The following is a 23,763-nucleotide window of genomic DNA, read 5'->3' on the forward strand; positions in this document are numbered from 1 at the left end:
ACACAGGTCGCAGACTGGTCCAACTGATGATGACACAGGTCGCAGACTGGTCCAACTGATGATGACACAGGTCGCAGACTGGTCCAACTGATAATGACACAGGTCGCAGACTGGTCCAACTGATAATGACACAGGTCGCAGACTGGTCCAACTGATAATGACACAGGTCGCAGACTGGTCCAACTGATGATGACACAGGTCGCAGACTGGTCCAACTGATGATGACACAGGTCGCAGACTGGTCCAACTGATGATGACACAGGTCGCAGACTGGTCCAACTTGTGTGAAAGCCGACAGGACTTGGATCATACTCGTTGCGTGTCCAAGATTCGAGTCCACAGTAGCACAGCTTCGTTGCTCGGCGAAGAGCCAAGCATGCATGGACATTGATCACCACTTTCTCCCATACTGAAGGAATCAACCAGGCCCGTAACCCACCTCATCGTCACGATCAAATATTCGTATATTAAGGAGTCGTCTCCACAGGGCCTTGTGTCGTTGCTTAATGAAAATTTACAGTAAACTATAAATATGGGATTAAATCATTTATATCGCATATTAAAACAAGTATCTTGAAGGGGAAAATGTAAAGGCAATAATTGTGACAAAAAAACGTTAAAACCTACAACCGAGAGCAGAGCTGTCATCACGTGCGTCATAGCGGAGACTTGACTTGCAGACGACCACTGCGCCTGTTTCTATATTGTTTTACGTAAAGAAGGTGTATATCATGTACGTGGTGGTATTGTCGTGTGTAAGTCTAGTTTATTAACCCCGGTGTGGTACGCGGGATTCAGGGGTCAATTAGAGGGTATTCAGTACTCAGCAGTGTGGTACGCGGGATTCAGGGGTCAATTAGAGGGTATTCAGTACTCAGCAGTGTGGTACGCGGGATTCAGGGGTCAATTAGAGGGTATTCAGTACTCAGCAGTGTGGTACGCGGGATTCAGGGGTCAATTAGAGGGTATTCGGTACTCAGCAGTGTGGTACGTGGATTCAACATTTAAGGTTTCCTTTGCAGATTTTCTTCTTTCGATATTTTCTTCAGTAAATTTACTTGAAATCGCATCCTTTTCTCAATGAGATTTGTGCCGAGTAGTATTCTGGTTTCAGGGGTGAGCAAATGAGACTCGGAACGAGACATTCATACATTTTGCACATTGGTTTTTCGATTCATACCTCAATGAACCGAACACATCCATAGCCAACCCTTTAATGCTAAATTTATTTTCATAACTAAGTTCGTTTAGTTTGTGTCGATCTCTCTCATAGGCAGAAGCCTCAAAATCCAAGAAACGCAAAACGGCATGTCTAGTCGGTTTCTAGTCATTTTCCTCCACGCTGACATCGCTTTATCCAAATTTTCCTCCTCGCTGAATCGGCCTTTACGCTGCTGGGAAATTTGAAATGGCACTTGGTATCTTTGTTTGATGAACTATAGTACACCCGATGCCAACACAATACGCCGAGAATAACAGAAAATCACTTTATTGGCATGTTGATTAATGCACTGAAAACGTCTATCCACTATGACATCACAGCTACAGCTCGACCTACGCTGGTTGTGGGCAGGGCAGTTGTTTGTCGCTTTTTAGATAACAATAAAATGACATATGACTCTATACTTGGTATGAACGTTGCAGGGCAGTGAATGAGCAATATACAAACACAGGCTACGGGCGAGGGATGTATTATTTCGCCAATGAAAGTTTCATATATTTATCTATGTGTAAAGTGATCATAAATCTCTTTCAAAATACATTCATATACATGAATTTACGGGTGTGACATACTTATGTGTTACACAAATATAAAACAGACCATACAAGTAATCGCGTGCCTACCCTATGGGTGAGACTTGGGTGTCTTCCCTACAACCGTGGCGCAACTTAATATTCCGGATATCTGAGTGAGACGGTTTTACTTGGCAACCTGTCTGTGTAGAGAATGTGTGCAGACTATGTACATGCAGTGAGACAAAGGGTCAACTTTGAGGGTTCGCTTGGCTAATCAGTTGAGCACGTCTTGGGTTTTAGGCTCTTAACATGAAGGACACATGAACTACATTTAATCTATATTAACCACTAATAATACATAAAAGTTGAACAGTCAAAAGCAGACAAGATGGATAAATATGTACAACGGTTGTATCGGTCACATAAATATGAACTTTCTAAGACTATTTAAAATGTTTTAAAAAGTTGTTTTTTTTTCAATAGATCTATAAATATTTCTCGATCCTCTTGTTTCAGCTCTGTTGCGCACATAAAATCTCCAAGTCCCAAATGTGTGGCCATTTTCACCAAACAATTAAGGCTATTTTCTCCAAATTGTTTTGGGCAGTTTTTGCATGGGGCCATTTTCTCTATAACGCGTGTGGCAAAGCTAAATAATCTAAATTTAAATTGATAAATTGTGCTTTGGTATTTTGGTATTTTTCATAAAATTATCACTACGATCTTTGATGTTTCAGAGAATGAACTACATTTGCTTTTTTAAGGTTCACCTATTTTGAATTAGAATAAGGTATTCGGTAGTAGCCCATGTAATTCCTGTGAAACTTGGCGAGCGTTTGTCATTGTGAACATGTTTTTGTCTCATTGGGGCCTAGGTGTTTTATAGCTACGACGGCCGCTTTGACACCTAATTAAAACTAGGAGCAAGTTAGATCTAGGTTTTCCCGACCAATCGCGGGCTTCGTTTCATTTCGTGATGACAAGAGGCAACAAAATGGCGGACGTAGATAAGTGGATTGAGGTTGCGAAACAGTGCAAGTATTTACCAGAAAATGATTTGAAGGTACGATGTGGCAGTGATGAGTGTGTGGATGTAAACGTCAAGTTTGAATGGATTGATTTTTGTATGAAGGCACACATTGTGTTGAAACGGTCTTTGAAAATTAAGTGTCCTATTTTCGATCACTTCCCTAATTTTGCTATGTTAAAATTACGTACGTCTGAAATGTTATCAGCATTTACATGGTTAGCATTGCAAAACGCCAAGATCAAGTATTTTACGTATTTAATCAACGTTTATGCAATATTTGTCAGGTCACAGTTCTCTATTGATACGTGAGAAAAACAGGTGGCATTCACCACAGTGAGTTGTTTACTAACATGATAAAGTCTAAAGGTATTTTTGTGCGGTAAAATGTGTTAGCATGGTTCAATTAGGCTTAATTTCATGCAGATTTCATACTCAAAACTTTAAGAATATTGATAGACTTTATCAAACTTTGATACTGACCATGTCTTGGCAGTATGTTCAATGAAATCTGTGAAAAAAATACTTTTACCCAGAAATGAATTTTCTCATTTCTAGGAATCTAACTCGTCATTTTCCTTCTGATTCTGAAACCATTTTAAATGTAGTCTCAAGTATCAAAACGTGAGAACAATTCCGATAGTGGCAAATTCTGATTTATATGAAGTCTTTCCTCATTGCTGACATCAGGGACACTTAATACGACTATATTTAGGGTCCATGCTGACAACAAGAGTAGTAATGCATTTGATCATGTTGATTGAAAACTCATCCTGGTTCAAACTTTCTGAGTAACTTTTCCTCACTTACATGGAAATATTAGCCTTTTTCATGCATTTTCCCTCAGCTCTGTATTTAATGTTGCAAAAAGTCAATATTAAAGTCCTGTTGGAAATGCTAGAAAACTGCTTTTTGCCTGTTAAAAAAGGATATAATTTTTCACACTGTTGTTATTGAAATATCGAGTAACTACCAATCGACCTACCTGTGGTTTGAAGTATTTCAGTCACAATGAGTCCTATTGACAAGTTTACAGGAGACAAATTCGAACGAAAATAGGAAGTTTACATTTATTCTAAGTCCAGTGATGGCTGTCTGAAACGGACTATTTATTTTGTTAACATTGCTCCGATGATGCATGTTACATTACACTTGCATAGCGATAACCATGGTACACGATATGGCGTCTGTACTGGGAAATATATACAAGTTCTTTACACTTTAGAGAGATAGAGGGAAAATGTTTAGTTTATTTAGATAGGGTGAATTATTGAACTGCCCAAGCTATTGGGTTTTCAGTTCATACCATCAAGTCAACGGTATGATAAATAAAACACAACAGGTATAGTGGTGGTCTCAAAAACAAAACTGGGGCGTAAAAGGATATTAGACAGCTTTGATACAGGGTGATTAGGCGTATAGTGTAAAGCTTTATGAGCAGAAGATAACCCTGACTTGTACTGCTGTAGTAGAATTTGTGAGGAATTAAAGATACAATTAATGTTAACTGCACTAACTATTGCTCTCCAAGAGATGGGATTTCGATACACTGCGTGTGGCGATGACCAAGCACTTTTCAGGGGCAAATATTCCATCCTGTCTATGAGGTCACATTATCTCCGAACCATTCATAACTATCAGTCAGGGTGTCCAGATAATTTACCTTGATGAATCATTCCACTGACTACATTTGGCCATCGGTAGATGGACTAAAAGCACCCATGGTACCATCAAGCATAGAATATATAAAAATAAATGTAGTTTTTTCTTCTTGCTGTGTCTGCTAACAACATTTTAGTTCTAACTTTATTAATGGAAATAAACCCTTTAACTTTTCTTTCCAAAAATATTTTTTTGAGTTTGTTCTTCACCTACCATACCCAACATGCCCAATTGACAATCAGTTAAGATAATTTTAGAAATATTGTTTTATGTTTTCATTTCATGCACCTACACCACATGTACTAAGTTACCCAATTAACATAGATATAATTAATGTTTATGATTTGTTATAAATAACATCTAAGATGAAATATAACATGCAGGTTCTTGCCATGTTGATACCTTTAATTAAGGACTTCAGAAACACAGTAAAATTAAAGTTAAAGTTATCAGATTATACTCTAATCACCTGGAGTACAGTACAAAAAGATGCGAGTCAAAATTCTGTTTCTATAGAAGATTGGTTTGTTTGTTGTTAAACACCTCACTCGCTAATATTCCAACTGTATGACATTGGTTTGTAAATAATCAAGTTTGGACCAGCCAGTCCAGTGATTGACATCATGAGCATTGATCTACGCAATTTGGGTACGAAGACATGCATCAACCAAGTCAGCAAGCCTGACCACAAGATCTCGTTAGTCGCCTCTTACGATAAGTATAGTTGCCTCTTACGGCAAGCAGGGGTTGCTAAAGGCCTGTTCTCAACCTGGATCTTCAAGGGTCTTCTGTAGAAGAAGAAGAAGAAAAATGTATAAGTGTCTCACATGTAATGATGTATGTTGAACAATAGACAAGAATGACTACACATTCAACATGAAAATGTATGCACAAACACTCACACTCGCACAGGGGCGGTGGGATAGCCTAGTGGTTTAAGCGTTCGTTAGTCACACCGAAGACCCAGGTTTGATTCCTGACATGGGAACAAAGTGTGAAGCCCATTTCTGGTGGCCACCTCAGTGATATTGCTGGAATATTGCTAAAAGTGGAGTAAAACCATACTCACTCACTCACACTCACACTCACACTCACACACTGATTCACACAAAGACGCAGATGGGTACACCACATACATCATGTACATGTACACAGGAATTAAGGTGTGTGTGTACTACTGGTAGTACGCTTCATGTATGGATTGTCTATTTTGTTTGAATTGATTAACTTGAGAAGTGAAATATGTGTTGTGTATTTTCAGAAACTGTGTGACATGGTGTGTGAGTTGCTGCTGGAGGAGTCGAATGTCCAGCCAGTGTCCACTCCAGTCACTGTGTGCGGAGACATTCATGGCCAGGTGAGTTGCTGCATGAAAACCTATCACATGTTTTACACCCAAGGGGCTCCAGGCTAGAATAGGTCCCCAACAACCTACTCTGGTCTCCGCATAGGGATTTCCAGGCTAGAATAGGTCCCCAACATCCTGCGCTGGTCTCCCCATAGGCATCTTCAGGTTAGAATAGGTCCCCAACAACCTGCTCTGGTTTCCCCATAGGGATTTCCTGGTTAGAATAGGTCCCAAACAACCTGTGCTGGTCTCCCCATAGGGATTTCCAGGTTAGAATAGGTCCTCAACATCCTGTGCTTGTCACCCCATAGGGATTTCCAGATTAGAATAGGTCCCCAACAACCTGTGCTGGTCTCCCCATAGGAATTTCCAGGTTAGAATAGGACCCCAACAACCTCTGCTGGTCTCCACATATGGATTTCCAGGCTAGAATAGGTCCCCAACAACCTGCGCTGGTCTCCCCATAGGGATTTCCAGATAAAAATAGGACCCGAACAACCTGCGCTGGTCTCCCCATAGGGATTTCCAGGTTAGAATAGGTCTCCAACATCCTGTGCTGGTCTCCCCACAGGGATTTCCAGGTTAGAATAGGTCCCCAACATCCTGTGCTGGTCTCCCCCTAGAGATTTCCAGGCTAGAGTAGGTCCCCAACAACCTGTGCTGGTCTCCCCATAGGAATTTCCAGGTTAGAATAGGTCCCCAACAACCTATGCTGGTCTCCCCATAGAGATTTCCAGATTAGAATAGGTCCCCAACAACCTGCATTGGTCTCCCCATAGGGATTTCCAGGCTAGAATAGGTCCCCAACAACCTATGCTGGTCTCCCCATAGGGATTTCCAGGTCAGAATAGATCCCCAACATCCTGGGCTGGTCTCCCCATAGGGATTTCCAGGTTCGAAAAGGTCCTCAACAACCTGCACTGGTCTCCCGATAGGGATTTCCAGGCTAGAATAGGTCCCCAACAATCTATGCTGGTCTCCCCATAGGGATTTCCAGGTTAGAATAGGTCCCCAACATCCTGCGCTGGTCTCCCCATAGGGATTTCCAGGTTAGAATAGGTCCCCAACAACCTGCACTGGTCTCCCCATAGGGATTTCCAGGTTAGAGTAGGTCCCCAACAACCTGTGCTGGTCTCCCCACAGGGATTTCCAGGTTAGAATAGGTCCCCAACAACCTGCACTGGTCTCCCCATAGGGATTTCCAGGTTAGAATAGGTCCCCAACATCCTGCGCTGGTCTCCCCATAGAGATTTCCAGGTTCGAAAAGGTTCCCAACATCCTACACTGGTCATTAGAGGCAACCAAATGGTCAGGCATAGTGACTTGGTTGATAGCACATCATTGCACTTTGACGGTGTGGATTGTAGTTCACAAAATTGATCACTGCATTGTCTGGCCCAGAATAAAACATAAAAAATAACATGTTTTATTGGACTGCAACAATCCTAGCATAATTAGGGTACGGAAGATCTTGTATGAGAATGCCAATGACAGAATTCGTAATGTTGAAATCATGAAGATAATATTGTTAAATAACTTCCAGGTGCCAACTTCCAGGTGCCAGTTTCCGGTAAAATGGGTATAGCCATTTGATCATAGGTTAAGGGAATTACTCATCACGACATTGGCCCAGGTTTGATAAAGAGGGCACAAAGGTGTATTGCTCATCATGACAATGGCCCAGGTTTGATAGAGAGGGCACAAATGTGTATTGCTCATCACGACAATGGCCCAGGTTTGATAAAGAGGGTATAACGGTGTATTGCTCATCACGACAATGGCTCAGGTTTGATAAAGAAGGCACAACGGTGTATTGCTCAGAGCAGTGTAAAGTAAAGTTAGTCTCACTCATCATGCTCATCCTCAGAAATCCTATTCTTGAAGTTCTTGTGTCAGTGCTAAGCATGGAATCAATTATTTTCAGAAATTCACAGAAGAAATGAAGATAAACATGTAGAATGTGAACGTGACATGTTTAGTGCAAAGTGTGAATCAGAAAGTAATGTGGCCATTCAGAAGTGAAAAGTTTGACTCTTACTGAACGGGAGGGGGGCACACTGCAAAGTTTCTAAATTCCAACTGCTTATTTTCATGCTGATCTACATGAAATGAAATTCATCGAGTTCGATGATTAAACCTGAGTGTTTTTGGTGGCATTAATTCCAACTGCACAACAAAACACCTTTATGTCGGAACTGTGACATTCTTTAGAGGAGTATATTTCTGCTGCTGCATACAGTTTGCAGTAGTTTCTGGCAAGCTTCATCACTTTGACTGTGATTCTCTGTGAAGCACGACTATTTGGTAGGACTACTGTATGCAGAGTTTCAGATCAGTTCATTTTGTAGGACATAGACTTATGTACCTTGACATCGGTACCTTGTGTAAGACTGATTTGCTTCCACTATTGCTAGATTAGCATGATTAGTGCAAGATTATGACTGAACAGGAACCTAGAAACCAAGTTGATGACTGGTTGTGATAGACTTGTTGAATGCATAGCGCATTATCTTGATTATCACCTCCGTATGCATGTCAGTTTATTGTTACTGACTGTGTATACAGGATATAACTCGTTATAAGAGCTTGATGTTTGCTTGTGAAGCTGAAACTTACCATACATCTTTGATGTCTCTAAACAGTGCTCCCATGATTCAGTGATTCACATCCACAGTCATTCACATGCAGCATTAGAAATTGGCACTAGTCCTATAGTCCCTGCCAAACCGCCCAGTAGTTAAGGTATCATAAGGACTAGTAGAAATTAACCATTTTTAAGGATATTTGCTACATGTTATCATTATATGGACTAGCACACTAAAGATGTTAGTTTCTTCTGCTGACATGATCTTCTTTTTTCTGTTTGGTCATAACTCAGGCTGGGTTTGCATTATCATTATGAAATCATTATGAAATTTGATATGGAGCAAGTACATTAAGTACCGTATTTGACGTAATAAGCGCCCAGGGCGCTCTCAAAATTAGAAATAAGGGGCTCTTATTACAATATTAATTTTGGTGAGAAAAAAAAAAGAGTTGAAAGATCGTAAATTTCGTGATTTATGCTGACAGCCTGAAAAGATACAAAAGAAAAGTCTGTGCGTATTATACACGACAGATATATTTTCCAGTATTTAATTGCCCATAATTAAGGGTGCATATAACACAAGTGCATATTATACACGAATAAATAAGTGTTCATTGATCAATCGGAAGGGGTGCTAATTGGGATTGTTCTCTAGCCAATATATTAGCAATATATTAGCTGGGCGCTTATTAAAGCTGGGCGCTTATTACGTCAAATACGGTAGATGGTTTCCAGAATAACATAATATGTTTTTGGCATGTTTTGATTTTTTATTCAGTTGCAACCTTTGACTTAACGCACCTGTTTTTCTATTGTTACTACATTTTCAACACCTCTGCCAGCCTGGATGGAGTTTTAAACGTTTCTTGAGTCATGTTAATGTATTTGATACTAAAAGCCTTTCGGGTGAGTTTCTGTATATCTGTTGTTGTTTTGTCATTGAATGCAGCAGTATGCTTGTTACATAGAGTGTGCATGAGTAGTCTCCCATATTACCATATTTGAAAACAATCTTGAGGACATTTTGATGGTCAGTCAATTGCCTAGACAATACACCAGCCTGATACCCAGTGACATTGACAATGGTTTCAGGTAACCCTTTGTACAACAGATAACCAGACTCTAACCCAGTGACATTGACAATGGTTTCAGGTAACCCTTTGTACAACAGATAACCAGACTCTAACCCAGTGACATTGACAATGGTTTCAGGTAACCCTTTGTACAACAGATAACCAGACTCTAACCCAGTGACATTGACAATGGTTTCAGGTAACCCTTTGTACAACAGATAACCAGACTTTAACCCAGTGACATTGACAATGGTTTCAGGTAACCCTTTGTACAACAGATAACCAGACTCTAACCCAGTGACATTGACAATGGTTTCAGGTAACCCTTTGTACAACAGATAACCAGACTCTAACCCAGTGACATTGACAACGGTTTCAGGTAACCCTTTGTACAACAGATAACCAGACTCTAACCCAGTGACATTGACCATGGTTTCAGGTAACCCTTTGTACAACAGATAACCAGACTCTAACCCAGTGACATTGACAACGGTTTCAGGTAACCCTTTGTACAACAGATAACCAGACTCTGAAATGTTGTTTTAGTTATCTCTTTACAACCCAGAGTTTGCTTTAAATCAAGACACATTTTCTTGATGATGTGTTTCAGTTCTATGACTTGATGGAGTTGTTCCAGACCGGAGGCCAGATGCCAGACACAAACTACATCTTCATGGTAAACTCACGTGCAGTGGGCCATTGTGGCCTCACAGTTTCTTGTACATTAATGAAATGGGTTTGGGAAACTCAAAAGGCTTTGCATGCCTAAGCCCCATCGTTGTATGGATATATCTTGTTGCAGTAGACACTGATTCGGGAAGTTAATGTGTGCATGGTGTAAGTACGTCAAATGACTTTTGAAAATATTCATCAAGAAAAACGAAACAGAAATCTAGATGATGTGTTGACACATAAATCAACACCTAAACAAACTGCAGGCTGTGAAGACCTGTACAGTCCTGAACTACAGGCCTGGCAGGAGATCTACAGGGGATCTCCAGGAGACCCTCAAGGCAGGCAGTTGTTTCAAACACTGCTGCTGCACGTTAGAATTGGATGGACATTCATCCGATTTGCAAAATATAGATGACAATTCTATTTATATGAGGTTAGATGTGTAAACTGTTGAGATGGTGAGTGAGTTACCTATATGTGTGTGTGGGGGGAGGTCAGGTAGCCTAGTGGTTAAAGCATTCAATCGTCACACAGAAAACCCGGGTTCAATTTCCCCACATGGGTACAATGTGTGAAACCCATTTCTGGTGTCCCCTGTCATGATACTGCTGGAATATTGCTAAAAACAGTATAAAACCATACTCACTCACTCACTCACTCACTCACTCACCGAATAGACCTGTGAAGATTCCAGGGTAGAATTGGTCTTCAGCAACCCATACTTGCCTTAAAAGGTGACTATGCTTGTCGTAAAAGGCGACTAACGGGATCAGATGGTCAAACTCGCTGACTTGGTTGATACATGTCATCGATCCCAATTGCGTGGATCGATGCTCATGATGTCAATCACTGGATTGTCTGGTCCAGACTAAATTATTTTACAGACCGCCGTCATATAGCTGGAATATTGCTGAGTGCAGCGTTAAACAACAAACAAACAAAACCTACACTCATCGTATATGTCTTTATGTTGTTGTAATGACCAGCACAATGGAATGAACACTAACACCTTTCTTTTTGTAAATGGAAAGTTAGATTATAACATCTTGACTTTCAACATACTTGCTTTCAACACTGACCACTGTACATTCCATTCCTATCCACAAGATATGATATCTGAAACTAGAGTCTGTGAATCACAGAAGTTGAAAGCTGAGACAGATGCTGCATTGGTCTTGCAGTAATGAGAGCTGTTGCATTGTTCAGTGTCTGGGCTGTCTCAAATCGCTGGGATGTTTCAGGGGGACTTTGTCGACCGTGGGTACTACAGTCTGGAGACCTTCACCTTGCTGCTCACTCTCAAGGCCAAGTGAGTTTCACCTTCATAAAAACTAATTGGCTGTTAATCTTGTTGGATGATTAATTGAGAAAACCAAGAGGTTGGATCTTACAATTGGCATGGTTAACACATACCTGACACACATCTGTTTGATCTTCTTGGTGTCAGCAGAGAGAATGTTGGTACATTCCACCCCTGAAGTGTTCTATTTTTGCTGAAGTGTCCCTTCTCCCCCTAGTATTTCATGAACTTTTAACTTTTAATGCATCCTGTTGTGGCCTATGCTTAGTGAACATCTTCTCTCAAACCACTGCTCTCATGAAGCTGAAACTTAACATACTTGTTACCACAAAACAAAATTGAAAATAGTTCGACTCAAATGTATGTTATGACAGCCACAGTGAAAAATATGTTTGTAGCCACTTCACAGTCAACCGAAATTTGCTATAAATGTTGGTATTTATGTCAATCATTCTGTTCCAGATGGCCTGACAAGATTGTTCTATTGAGAGGAAATCACGAAAGTCGCCAGATCACACAAATCTATGGGTTCTATGGTAAGACTCAAGTGCATTATTCACTTCTCTGCTCAGTGTCAGCATGGCTAACGGACCACAGTTTCATCTTGAAGCTGCTGGTAATATAGAACAGGTTGTTGTCATGTCATGGCTGCACCTGGGCCTGTCTGTTTGTGACTCTTGAGGATTCAGCAGTAAGTTTTGGGAGGGCAAAGTTAACCACATAAACGCTTGCTTATTTTGTGTGCTGATTTCCTTGTTTGAAGCTTTCCTTGAAGCTCTAAATGGACAATTCTTAAGCTTATCGTATCTCAAACTACGTATTTCCTGCTTCTTTTGATCCCTATGTGGAAATGTACTTGAACAAAGTTTCCAGCTTCTAAAAACATGTACACAAAATGCCATTTAGAATGTCATTTCTAAAAAAACTTTGCCCGAACACATCCCAGCATCACCATGGTCACCTCCCCAACAAATGGGCTGTGCACTGTACTTCCATGCATTGTAACCTTACACGACATGATCACCTGACTACCCCTTTCACATCATTCTCACTCTCACTGCCACCCTGTGGAGCGCACAGAACAGGTGCCACTTGCAGACAACTTACTCCACTGCAGATCCTCATGATGACTGCTGTAATTGCCGCAACCTTTGCTCTAAGGACCGCGGATGTTCCCAGTGTTCTCAACTTTCAGAGGAAGCTTTCTGTGTAAATCTGCACAAATGCCACAAACGTGATGTTGAGCGCCTGTTAAAGTTTAAGGACGCAAAACACGGGCCTTCCTCTGCCCAGAAACCCAACAGTCACCAAGCCGGCTGTCCCCTCCACTGTTACTGTAACGAAACTACCTCCTGCGTCTACCATGCCCTCCTTGTCCGTTGAAGACGATGGCATCTCAGACAGTTTCCTCACTGATGACATTCCCGCCAAATCGGAAAAGCCAGATTTGCCAACTGTGCTTGTTACCACACCTACGATGGAGCATCCTACAGTCTCAGATGTCTGCGCAGTTCTGCTAGAAGTTAAACTCATCCAGGCCACCTTCCCCTTCGCTCCTGGTCCATGGATTGACGTTTTGACTCAGCATCATAGTGGTAGACCCATGTTTCATTACCCGTTACCAATCTCTTTCTGAATTTGACAAAATCCTTCTCAAATAGCTTATCTGTGGAGACTCTGGTCTTCAACATCGAAGTCGCCGCAAGACATGTCCATATCGGCGGTGTCCCAAGCCCTTACCTGCTCATCTCTACTTTAGGCAATTGATGTCTCAGTATTGGTTGGATGATCCTCTTGTGGATGTTGTCTATCATTCCTCTTCCCATCTCAGCATGATTCGATCCCACGAGCGCGATGGATGGCTTTGACTAAGCATTAAAAGATATGCCAAGGTGGCTCACCCTACTGTCCATCGGAGATAGTGGCGTGGTCTGTCTTGTAGAACTGATTGCCTGGAGACCCTGTAGAGTCTTTATTTGTATCACTGTTTAGCAGCAGTTTCCTCATGTATGGCTCACACGTACAGTTGTAGTCTCTAAGGCTAGGTTATCGGCACCCTACCGACCAGCCGTGGGATAAATGCATAGTGTGAAATCGAATAAGTTGAAATATTTGTAATTTTTTTACATGAGATTGTATATTTATATACTTATCCTACACTATATGCCCTCCCAACCATTCCCGCATCACCGCTCCTCTAGCCTTTCAGCCCTAAGAAAGAAAATGATGTGGCAGGAGTAGTAGGGTGATCATATCGTGGAAGGTCATCACGCACAGAATTACAGTGACCCATTTGTTGGGGTGGCTTCTTAGAAGCTAGAACTTTTGTTTCCACATGAGGATCGAAAGAAGAAGGAATAAATGCAAAGTGTGATTTTTAAATATACAATTTTATGTTAAATTTACAATCTCATCTTTGCTTGTATTTCTTATCTTAATAGAAACAATGGTTACCTTTCAATGTGCATTCTGCATTTGAATTGACCTCTTTGCCCATATGGTAATGTGGAAAAAGAGTCTGCCCTTGGATCAGAAGGTCCCCGTTTCGAATTCCTCCGCAGGAATTCCATGGCCACTACACAATGATAATTGCAGTGCAGTTAATTTTACATCCATCCTCAATGTTCTTGTGTATAGGATGCACAGTTTTGTGTCTGACACCCTGGATGTGGTACCTACATGTTGAGTACTTGTCTGCTTGCTACTGAATATTTTGTTGCATATTGAGTAAATGATATCTCTTCCAGATGAGTGTCAGACAAAGTATGGGAACGCCAATGCCTGGAGATATTGCTGTCGGGTGTTTGACCTCCTCACCATCTCCGCTGTAAGTACCACAGGTGTTTGACCTCCTCACCATCTCCGCTGTAAGTACCACAGGTGTTTGACCTCCTCACCATCTCCACTGTAAGTACCACAGGTGTTTGACCTCCTCACCATCTCCACTGTAAGTACCACAGGTGTTTGACCCTCTCACTGTAAGTACCACAGGTGTTTGACCTCCTCACCATTTCCACTGTAAGTACCACAGGTGTTTAAACCTCTCACCATCTCCGCTGTAAGTACCACAGGTGTTTGACCTCCTCACCATCTCCGCTGTAAGTACCACAGGTGTTTGACCCTCTCACTGTAAGTACCACAGGTGTTTGACCTCCTCACCATCTCCACTGTAAGTACCGTAGGTGTTTGACCCTCTCACTGTAAGTACCACAGGTGTTTGACCTCCTCTCACCATCTCCGCTGTAAGTACCACAGGTGTTTAAACCTCTCACCATCTCCGTTGTAAGTACCACAGGTGTTTGACCTCCTCACCATCTCCGCTGTAAGTACCACAGGTGTTTAAACCTCCTCACCATCTCCGCTGTAAGTACCACAGGTTTTTGACCTCCTCACCATCTCCGTTGTAAGTACCACAGGTGTTTGACCTCCTCACCATCTCCGCTGTAAGTACCACAGGTGTTTAAACCTCCTCACCATCTCCGTTGTAAGTACCACAGGTGTTTGACCTCCTCACCATCTCCGCTGTAAGTACCACAGGTGTTTAAACCTCCTCACCATCTCCGCTGTAAGTACCACAGGTTTTTGACCTCCTCACCATCTCCGCTGTAAGTACCACAGGTGTTTGAACTCCTCACCATCTCCACTGTAAGTACCACAGGTGTTTGACCTCCTCACCATCTCCACTGTAAGTACCACAGGTGTTTGACCCTCTCACTGTAAGTACCACAGGTGTTTGACCTCCTCACCATCTCCACTGTAAGTACCACAGGTGTTTAAACCTCTCACCATCTCCGCTGTAAGTACCACAGGTGTTTGACCTCCTCACCATCTCCGCTGTAAGTACCACAGGTGTTTAAACCTCCTCACCATCTCCGCTGTAAGTACCACAGGTTTTTGACCTCCTCACCATCTCCGCTGTAAGTACCACAGGTGTTTGAACTCCTCACCATCTCCGCTGTAAGTACCACAGGTTTTGGCAACAAGGCTATTGCAGGTATATGTTTAGAAAGTAGCTTTGAGGTTATGAATACAGCTCTGAATATTAGCTTTTGGGCCTTCTTTGTTGCTTGGTTTTCAGGACATTTGGTCAGCAATGGTCAGTGGATGAAAAAAACTTAAACTAGACCCTTGAATTTGGTGATTTGTAGTGGTTTAGTAGTGATGGGTATTGACCTGGCTTTTGTATTGCCATTTATTACAATAATGATTCCTGTATTATGATGCATACCACAATATATTGCATGTCTTGTTTCGACTGTAATTTGTTATTAACCAGAATGTTATGTTTCAGATCATCGATGAATGCATTCTGTGTGTACACGGTGGCCTTTCTCCGGACATCAAGACAATCGACCAGATCCGTACCATCGAGCGCAACCAGGAGATCCCTCACAAGGGGGCTTTTTGTGGTATCCTTTGAAGAGCTGCGTAGGAATCCATTACTATACTGTAGTGTCGTCCATCTCCAAGTTTTGCTGGTTAAGTAACGCTGGTCTTCTCATAGATTAATGCCCACTCCACAATTGGTACAAAAATTAACAAAATTTATAACATGCTGGAGTGAATTGAGGACTCTTGGATTGAACCCCCTTTTGACAGCTCTCAAAGAATAATATTCAGACAGCTTAAATGAAAATCTTTAGCTTGTTCTCATTGGGCAGACTCATAGGAGTGAGTGGTGTAATGCTTGTTCCGTTGACCAGATAAATATGTGGACCTTAACTCCTAACACAGACCTGGTGTGGTCCGACCCTGAGGACGTTGACACATGGGCCATGAGTCCAAGAGGTGCTGGCTGGCTTTTCGGAGCCAAGGTTACCAACGAGGTTTGTTCAAGTTTAATATCCGTGCTTGAAATTAAGGAGGATCGTTAGATTCTTGAGGTTTGCTCCTACAGGATTTGAATCAGGGGACGCCATCAATATTTGACTTTTACCTCTAGGGTCTTGACAGGTTGCTTCATCCTTTTACCTTGTTGATGAAGGAGAGTTGGAGCATGTTTTCAGTAACCTCAAAGCTCCAGGAAGCTCTGCTTGTTGTAAGAGACGACTCAGTAGATCAGGCGATCAGGCTCAATGACATGGTTGATGGCATGGCATAGTAGCCTGACAGCATGGATCATTCCTCATGATATCAACCACTAGATTGTCTGGTTCAGTCTCAGTTGTTTACCATGTCATGTAGTCATGTAGCTTGTATATTGCTCAGTGCAGCATTAAACAACAAACACAAACACACAGAGACATGTACCACTACTACCCTATTTTTAACCTTTCTATCTTGTATCACTAACCTTTCTGGGCCAATGTTACAATAACCCACCCTGTGGAAGCTGTACATGGGACTTTGTCCCTAACACCTCATGCTTGTCATCCAACTGTGCAGGACATCAGGTGGTCAGGTCCTGTGGCTGATCACATGTCATCTCACCCTGGCTGCACGGGACATTGTTGTCATTGTGTTGTCGTTAAACACCATGGACACACTACCTCCAGAATCTAGAAGCTTGGGTGACTCACAGTGTCTTGTTTGTTTCTGTCCCATACATGGATACAGTGTCACGTTGACTGCTGTACAGTTTTCACCATCCTATTAACACGATTGCTTCTGTTGCCAGTTTGTCCACATCAATAACCTGAAGCTCATCTGCCGAGCTCACCAGCTGGTTCATGAAGGTAAGAAAAGCCTCGTGGTACCATCCTTCCCTGTTACAGTTCAATCTAGGACGTCCATTAGTGATGATCCCTCATGTATAATTGTTGCTATGACCGATTCCAAGGGCATGGATTTCTCAGTTCTCTAAGACTTGCAGATTAATGTGAAGAGTTACGCCCCTTAGGCATGTAAGAATCCTGTTGTGGGTTCAATCTCAGATTGGCCCTGATGTGCCTGGGTTTTATCAGTGGAAAACAATCTTGGACCTGCATCACTTTTGGCTTTCCTCCCACATCTTATGACCCTGGGGAAGATGTGGTCCCCAGCAACCTCAGCAACTTGGTGATCGGGTGGTCATGTTCAGTGAGTTGGTTGATTTCGTTTCATCATACCCTGATGGCATGGATCGTTGATCATAATATCCATCACTTGTTTGTCTGATCCAGACCTGTTTGATTAATGACCCCCATTATTTAGCTGGAATATTGCTGGCACGTTAAACAACAAACAAGATAGCATTAAAATCTCAGTTCACTCACTCACTTTTCTCCCCCATTTAGTGACAAAGGGAAATACTTTTAGCCACAACTCACCACTCACTGTTACCTCTATCATGGGGGTGGGGGGTGGGGGGGGGGGGGGGGGAGGGAGGTAGCCTAGTGGTCAAAGTGGTTGCTCTTGATGCTGAAGGCCTGAGTTAAATTCCCCAAATGGGTAAAATGTGTGAAGCCCATTTCTGATGTCACCTGCACGGATATTGGTGGAATACTGATATAACCATACTCACTCTTCCAGGGTACAAATACATGTTTGATGAGAAGCTTGTGACGGTGTGGTCGGCACCCAACTACTGCTACCGCTGCGGCAACATCGCTGCCGTCCTCTCCTTCAGTAACCCAGACACCAAGGAGGCCAAGCTGTTCCGTGCAGTTCCAGACAATGAGAGAGTTATTCCCCCTCGGACACAGACCCCGTACTTCTTATGAGCAGCATGTCACTGTAACAAAGGATAAGTGATAGTGCCTCACACTCTGGGGTGGTCTTTGATTTGTAAAAAACAGTGAAATAATTCAGGGTGAACCACTGTGAGAATCCAATGAAAAATACTCTTTATCAATGATTGAAATATTAACATCCTGAAGTGAGATTATAACATTTTGCATGCAACAATTATTTGATAGATACTAATGAATCTGTGTTTATGTAGTGTGAGAGCTCCAGGTGTGATTAGGTCCTTTCTGGCCCACAAGATCTGGCAAATTTCAAATATGGAGAAAAGTGTAAATACCTGAAGTTATTTAAGACATTTCACGGGACTTTTACTTGGCAATTTTCTTTTGGGAGTATTGGATTTAAAGACAAGTATGTCCAGTGGTGTACTTTAAAGGTGTTAAAACCAAGTATGGTTGGAATTGTTTTTCGAGAGTATTTAATTGTTTTTCTCAACATTGAACAGTCCTTGATGCAAGTTGATTTTTTTATGAGTTATAAAACAATAGTGCAGTCATTTGCCTAACTGCATTATGAGTTTATAAAACACTATATACAGTCAAGTCTCATTAATCCAACAATCGGCTTTATCCAACACAAATGAATGGAACCGATTACATCAGTGCTATATATAGTCACGTTAATCCCACAGTCTCACACACAGACTCCGACACACCTAATTTGCAACGAATTACCAAAATCACTCATTAATCAGTCTCATTAATCCGACCCAGTGATCTGCTGCAAGTACACAGCCCCATGTTTTGATGTGAGACGTGTCGGCAAGTAGCTGCATATTACAACGGCTGTATGGAAAAACTTGCTTAACAATAAACAATTAAAACTTTGAATAAACAAACAGGATATAAAAAAATCACATGCTAAGATTACCTCAGTCTCATAAAAATCAGATACAAGTTCTCGCAACCGCTGAAGATATCCCATTACACGACACGTCAGAACGACCTTTCGCAAACTTTGACTGACCAATGAAATTGCTAACAGGAAGTCTACATTAACCACTAAGAAAGCAGCTTTCTTGAGCTTTGTGGCACTTGTTTCAAACTGGCAACTTCCATTCCAGACTATGCTTACAAAAGTATCTTTAATCAGTCAACAGTTGTTCAGTGTTTAGCTTTAGAGGTTGCATGATTAGAAAACATATTCCGCTAACAATATGAATATTTCTTTTTTATTTTATCGTTATCTGTCGTGTAGTTGTCCGATTTTCGATCACGAAAGTTGATACAACTTAATTTTGTGTATCTGACATATTCGTTAATCAGACATAATCATATTCTGCCAACCATGTCGGATTAACGGGACTTGACAGTATGTACTTGCTCATGGGTGGTTTCTCCAGAACCATGTAAATCCTTGCTTTGTAACCTCAATATTGTATTTAACATTGCAGTTTCTCTGGTATGGTAAAGAAACTGTGCCAGTCATTGGAACCCCTCATTTGATATTAAGTTCCTAACAATACTCCAATCATCAGAATTTGTCCTATTTAGTGGGGTGAAAAGACTTCATCTGACCTTGGCCTTCATACATGTGTCTTTGCCATATGAGCACTTTGATTAATGATGACATGGAAGCCTTGTCTTGACTACTGTCCTACCAGGGTGATGTTCACAATGTACTGGTCCACCTGCACCTGCCCTAGGCGGGGTCTGTGGTGGGTGGGTGGGAGTACTCTATGACTTGGACCACACTTCTGGTCAGTTGGAAGCTGATATCTTTACAGTTTTAAGCTGTCAATGTATTTAGATCTAAGAGTGCATTGAAACAAATTTGTGACTTATTTATCACTCAAAGTTGAATTTTTTCATTCCATGTGCTCACAGCAAAAATGTTTTGTTCAAATGCATTTTTATTACCATGATTGCAATTGGAGAAAATTTCATTAAATAATAATAAATGTTCAAAATTCACAAAATTGAACTGAAGCTGTAACGGGGGAGAAAAGGTCCCAAACATGGCAACCTTGTCTGTCCACAGTGTCACAGCAGTAGGTGTTATACACACAAAGGTGGCTACTTGTATCTCATGTCTTGGCCGGTAGGACTTCAGATAAGAATGAACTTACATTATCTTTTTCTATAGTAACAATTCTGTACTTTTTTCTTTGAGATTCTTTGTTCTGTATGCCAGCAGTTGTCCTGTTGCTTCCGATTTTCACATTTAGATGATATTTTGAACAATCTCTTTAAGATCAGATCTTTATCTTCTTTGTCTTTGATAGAGATTACTGAATCAGATCAAATTTTATTGAGATTAATGTTTTGAATAATTTCCAGGTCATGTCTGTTGATTGAGTGCTCATAAGAAAGATTAGAATATTCAAGATGGAAGGTTCATAAAATAAATGTAAATATTGTTTTTATTGTAGTTCATGTGCGGATTCCTCATGTTGATTGTAAATCAGGTAGAGGCATTTCTGTTTGTATCACAGTTATAATCTGTGTATAGAAGATTTCTTCATCGCTGAGTCAACAAGACAAAGTCAACATTGAGGGGGTCTTGTTAGAACTTTCTTGTGATGGTGAGGCCAGAGAACCTCAGCTATGTTTACAGTAATAATGATAATAATCATACTATAAGTCGCTATTGCTAGTAGTGGCTGGGTAACTTTGTGAAACAAGTGAAGATTGTTTTTATGATGACTTTGAACAGCGGGATGCGCACTCATCATCCAAGTTCCACATTGTAAGCAACAAGCATCTGTGAACTGGGAGTCGATGAAGAGAAACAGTTCTGTTTACATTCCTTCTTTCCCTGATTTGTGACCTGAAGATTTCCGGACAGGATGTGGATCATCTGTATGATGACTGGATGAATTGATAAATCAGTTGAAACATGAAATAAGTCACTGATTGATCATGCTAAGTCATCAATATATTTGTGTGGATAATTACTACCCAGTTTCTCAACACAACTGGCTAACACAGCTAACACTGTCGCATGTCCGGCTCCCTGCAGACTCGTGGTGATGTACTGGACATACACTACTTATTGCTGGAACACTTTCATCTTGACTTGGGGTTTAATTACAATCACAGTCGTTGTGCACTTGTATTATATCACCTGTACGGAGTCCAACTTTACGTGAGCTGTGGAAATATATTGTTGTGTATATATAATTCTATTCTGGAGGTTTTAGAAACTGGTCATTTATTATAGGGTGTGGGTGGTAAAATAACTGGAAAAGGCAGTTGTTAAAATGATCATAACAATATTAGGGGGCCTGAAAAATATGACAGTTCTATGATTAATCAAATAAACATATTATAAATGTGATGATTATTTAGTGACTTGTCATTCAGTTTGGGGAAGGGAGGCTATGGGAAAATGTTACATAAACTGGGGGAGACACTAGGAAAGAGTCTGAAGACCAATCCCAGCCCCCCTTATAATTATGGCCCGTCTCCTTAGGTTTAGTTCCTCTAGACAACAGCATGGAAATTGTGGTATGAGGTTGTCCGATTTCTTCCCATAACCATTGTGTCAAATCTTGACGGGTTGGTATGCGCTGTGTTGCTGCATCACTTGGTGCTGTGGTAGTGACGTGTCTCTCCATTTGGACATCTGTAACACATGACCGCCACACGAGCACTGCTCCATGCATGAATTTGTGTCACGCCTACCATCGCACAATATGGAAGCAATGTGTCGAGTAGAGCCTGCAAGAAATATTGTCAATGGAATCTAAGTGCTCATTGACCTGTCTGACTGGTTTTCTTTCTACTGGAACCAGCCCATGGCTTTCTTCGTTAAGAATAGCGACGACACAACGCACACACATGTATTCACGGGAGATGGAGGAATGTAGTGTTTCGAACATGTGAAGGACTGACAATGTCCCACAGAAAGTTTGCCCTGGGATTAGAGCTATCACAGGCTCAATTGCAACATAGAATTGTGAAACTGGTAATCTAAGATTGCCCTCAGTCAGGTGAAGAAGACAAAGTTAGTGGCTGTGCTGGATATCAGGATGGTATTTGGATTTGTAGATTGTCAACCTGTGCCAAAACTCAATAACTTCCTGAATGTACAGTGCAGCCCAATAATCACCAGGTGCAGTTGTTCCCCTTGGGTACTGGATCTGGTGGTTATTGATTGGAATCGCATATCCACATCAATAATGACCTGCATCACCCACCCACATTAAGCTGACATACAGCGATATGACTGATAAACTTGTCAAAGCAGGTATACCCAATCCACCTGCCTACTTGACAAACATATAGATGTGTGATGCCATATGCATGTGGAATAGTCCTAGGAAATCACAGCAATAGTTACACATTAAGTATTTTGTCCTGTTGCTAACTTTGAAGATTTTGTGTCTATAGACTGTAGATGTTAATCATAGGTATATGCTTTGGCATTTGATACACAATCAAAATTGTAAAGTACCTTGTTCTTGAGTGACAATGTCTGTCTGATCATATGTTTTATGAAAGTTATTTTAACATATGCATTGATTCCAACATGAAATGACCGGTTGTACATATTTTTGTGTTATACTGTAACATACATGTTTTGTAAAAGAAAAGTACATATGTAGTTTCCAATAAACATCACCGATTGTACACATTTGTTTGTTGTATCAGGGTTCTGTTTTAACTTTTATCAGCAGATTTGTATCCGAGCCACATTTGTCTGGGGCAAAGATAATCCCTAACCTTCAGTGTCCCAGAATAAACAATGTATCCTGGTTAATCCATTTGGTGCCATTTTCACTGCGTGAGTGAGAATGGTTTTACATCGCTTTTAGCAATATCCGGCAATATCACGGCAGGGCACACCAGATATGGGCTTCACACATGGTACCCATGTGGGGAATTGAACCGGGTCTTCGGTGTGACAGGCAAACACTTTAACCACTTGGCTGTCATCAGGATTTACGAATCACCAGCAGAATAATGTCCCATTGAATTAAGAAATAAGGTTTGCTCTACGCCAGTGTATAGTGTAATAAGAGTATAAATTTGTCCTGAACTATTATAGTTGAGGCAGAAGGGCACCTCTCTCCCAGTGCTTTGACGTTTTAGAAGACTGGGAAACTTTATTACACTAAACATAGGGGTAGACCAAACTTGATTACTTTTCTAAGATGCCAGTCGTTTTGTTTGACTGCAGTATGTTGCTTAGTGCCCTACGCTGAGCACCAGGTGTGCATGTTATGAACCTTGTCAAGGATTCTCATTCCTGTCAAAATACAGACAATATTCATAGGGCACCAACGCCTGCCTCTGACAACTTTGATCATTTACAGAACCATCTTAGAATATTCAGTATAAACAGATCAGGACATCAGGGGAGTTCGTCCAAATGAATTAATTCCTGAATTATGAACACACCACAAGTATATAGTGTGTAATATATTTGCCAAGGCCCAAATGGTCTAGGCAGTACTATTCTCTTAAATCGACCAGAATAATATATATTCCGAAGATAAATTTCTCTTTAAAAATAAACTGCAACAAGTTGATGTGGACTGTACCATTCCCAGTAAAAATAGTCCCAATTCTCAAATGTCTTGGTAAACGAATCGGCAGTACATGTCCCTTTGTACCCAAAGGAAATGCTACATCACGCATTGTTTCGATTTTACTTATCTTCTTTTCCATAAACTTCACAAGCATTTCTTAAGACTTCTTTACCCATCTGAGATGTGCATCATTTGTGCCTATCTTTGGATCA

At 41.2% G+C, this 23,763-nt stretch overlaps 1 protein-coding gene across 1 annotated transcript; it reads left to right on the forward strand.

Annotated features, from left to right (window-relative positions):
• The first annotated feature begins 2,713 nt into the window (after positions 1–2,713).
• Positions 2,714–22,639, forward strand: LOC139464073 (serine/threonine-protein phosphatase 6 catalytic subunit). The gene is made up of 10 exons (XM_071245627.1): positions 2,714–2,800; positions 5,688–5,783; positions 10,045–10,110; positions 11,351–11,418; positions 11,872–11,945; positions 14,157–14,236; positions 15,701–15,818; positions 16,144–16,235; positions 17,027–17,084; positions 17,860–22,639. Exons 1-10 carry the CDS (start codon positions 2,714–2,716, stop codon positions 18,048–18,050), a joined length of 930 nt encoding a protein of 309 aa, XP_071101728.1. The 3' UTR covers positions 18,051–22,639.
• The last annotated feature ends 1,124 nt before the right edge of the window (positions 22,640–23,763 follow it).

Source organism: Haliotis cracherodii, unplaced genomic scaffold, assembly GCF_022045235.1.
Source record: "Haliotis cracherodii isolate W230 unplaced genomic scaffold, xgHalCrac1.p SCAF_16, whole genome shotgun sequence".
Classification (NCBI taxonomy): domain Eukaryota; kingdom Metazoa; phylum Mollusca; class Gastropoda; order Lepetellida; family Haliotidae; genus Haliotis; species Haliotis cracherodii.

Coding starts and splice junctions, on each gene's coding strand:
- LOC139464073 (XM_071245627.1), top strand. CDS start 2,714: ATGACAAGAGGCAACAAAATGGCGGACGTAGATAAGTGGATTGAGGTT. Junction 2,801..5,687: donor TACCAGAAAATGATTTGAAG/GTACGATGTGGC, acceptor GTGTATTTTCAG/AAACTGTGTGACATGGTGTG. Junction 14,237..15,700: donor ACCTCCTCACCATCTCCGCT/GTAAGTACCACA, acceptor GTTATGTTTCAG/ATCATCGATGAATGCATTCT.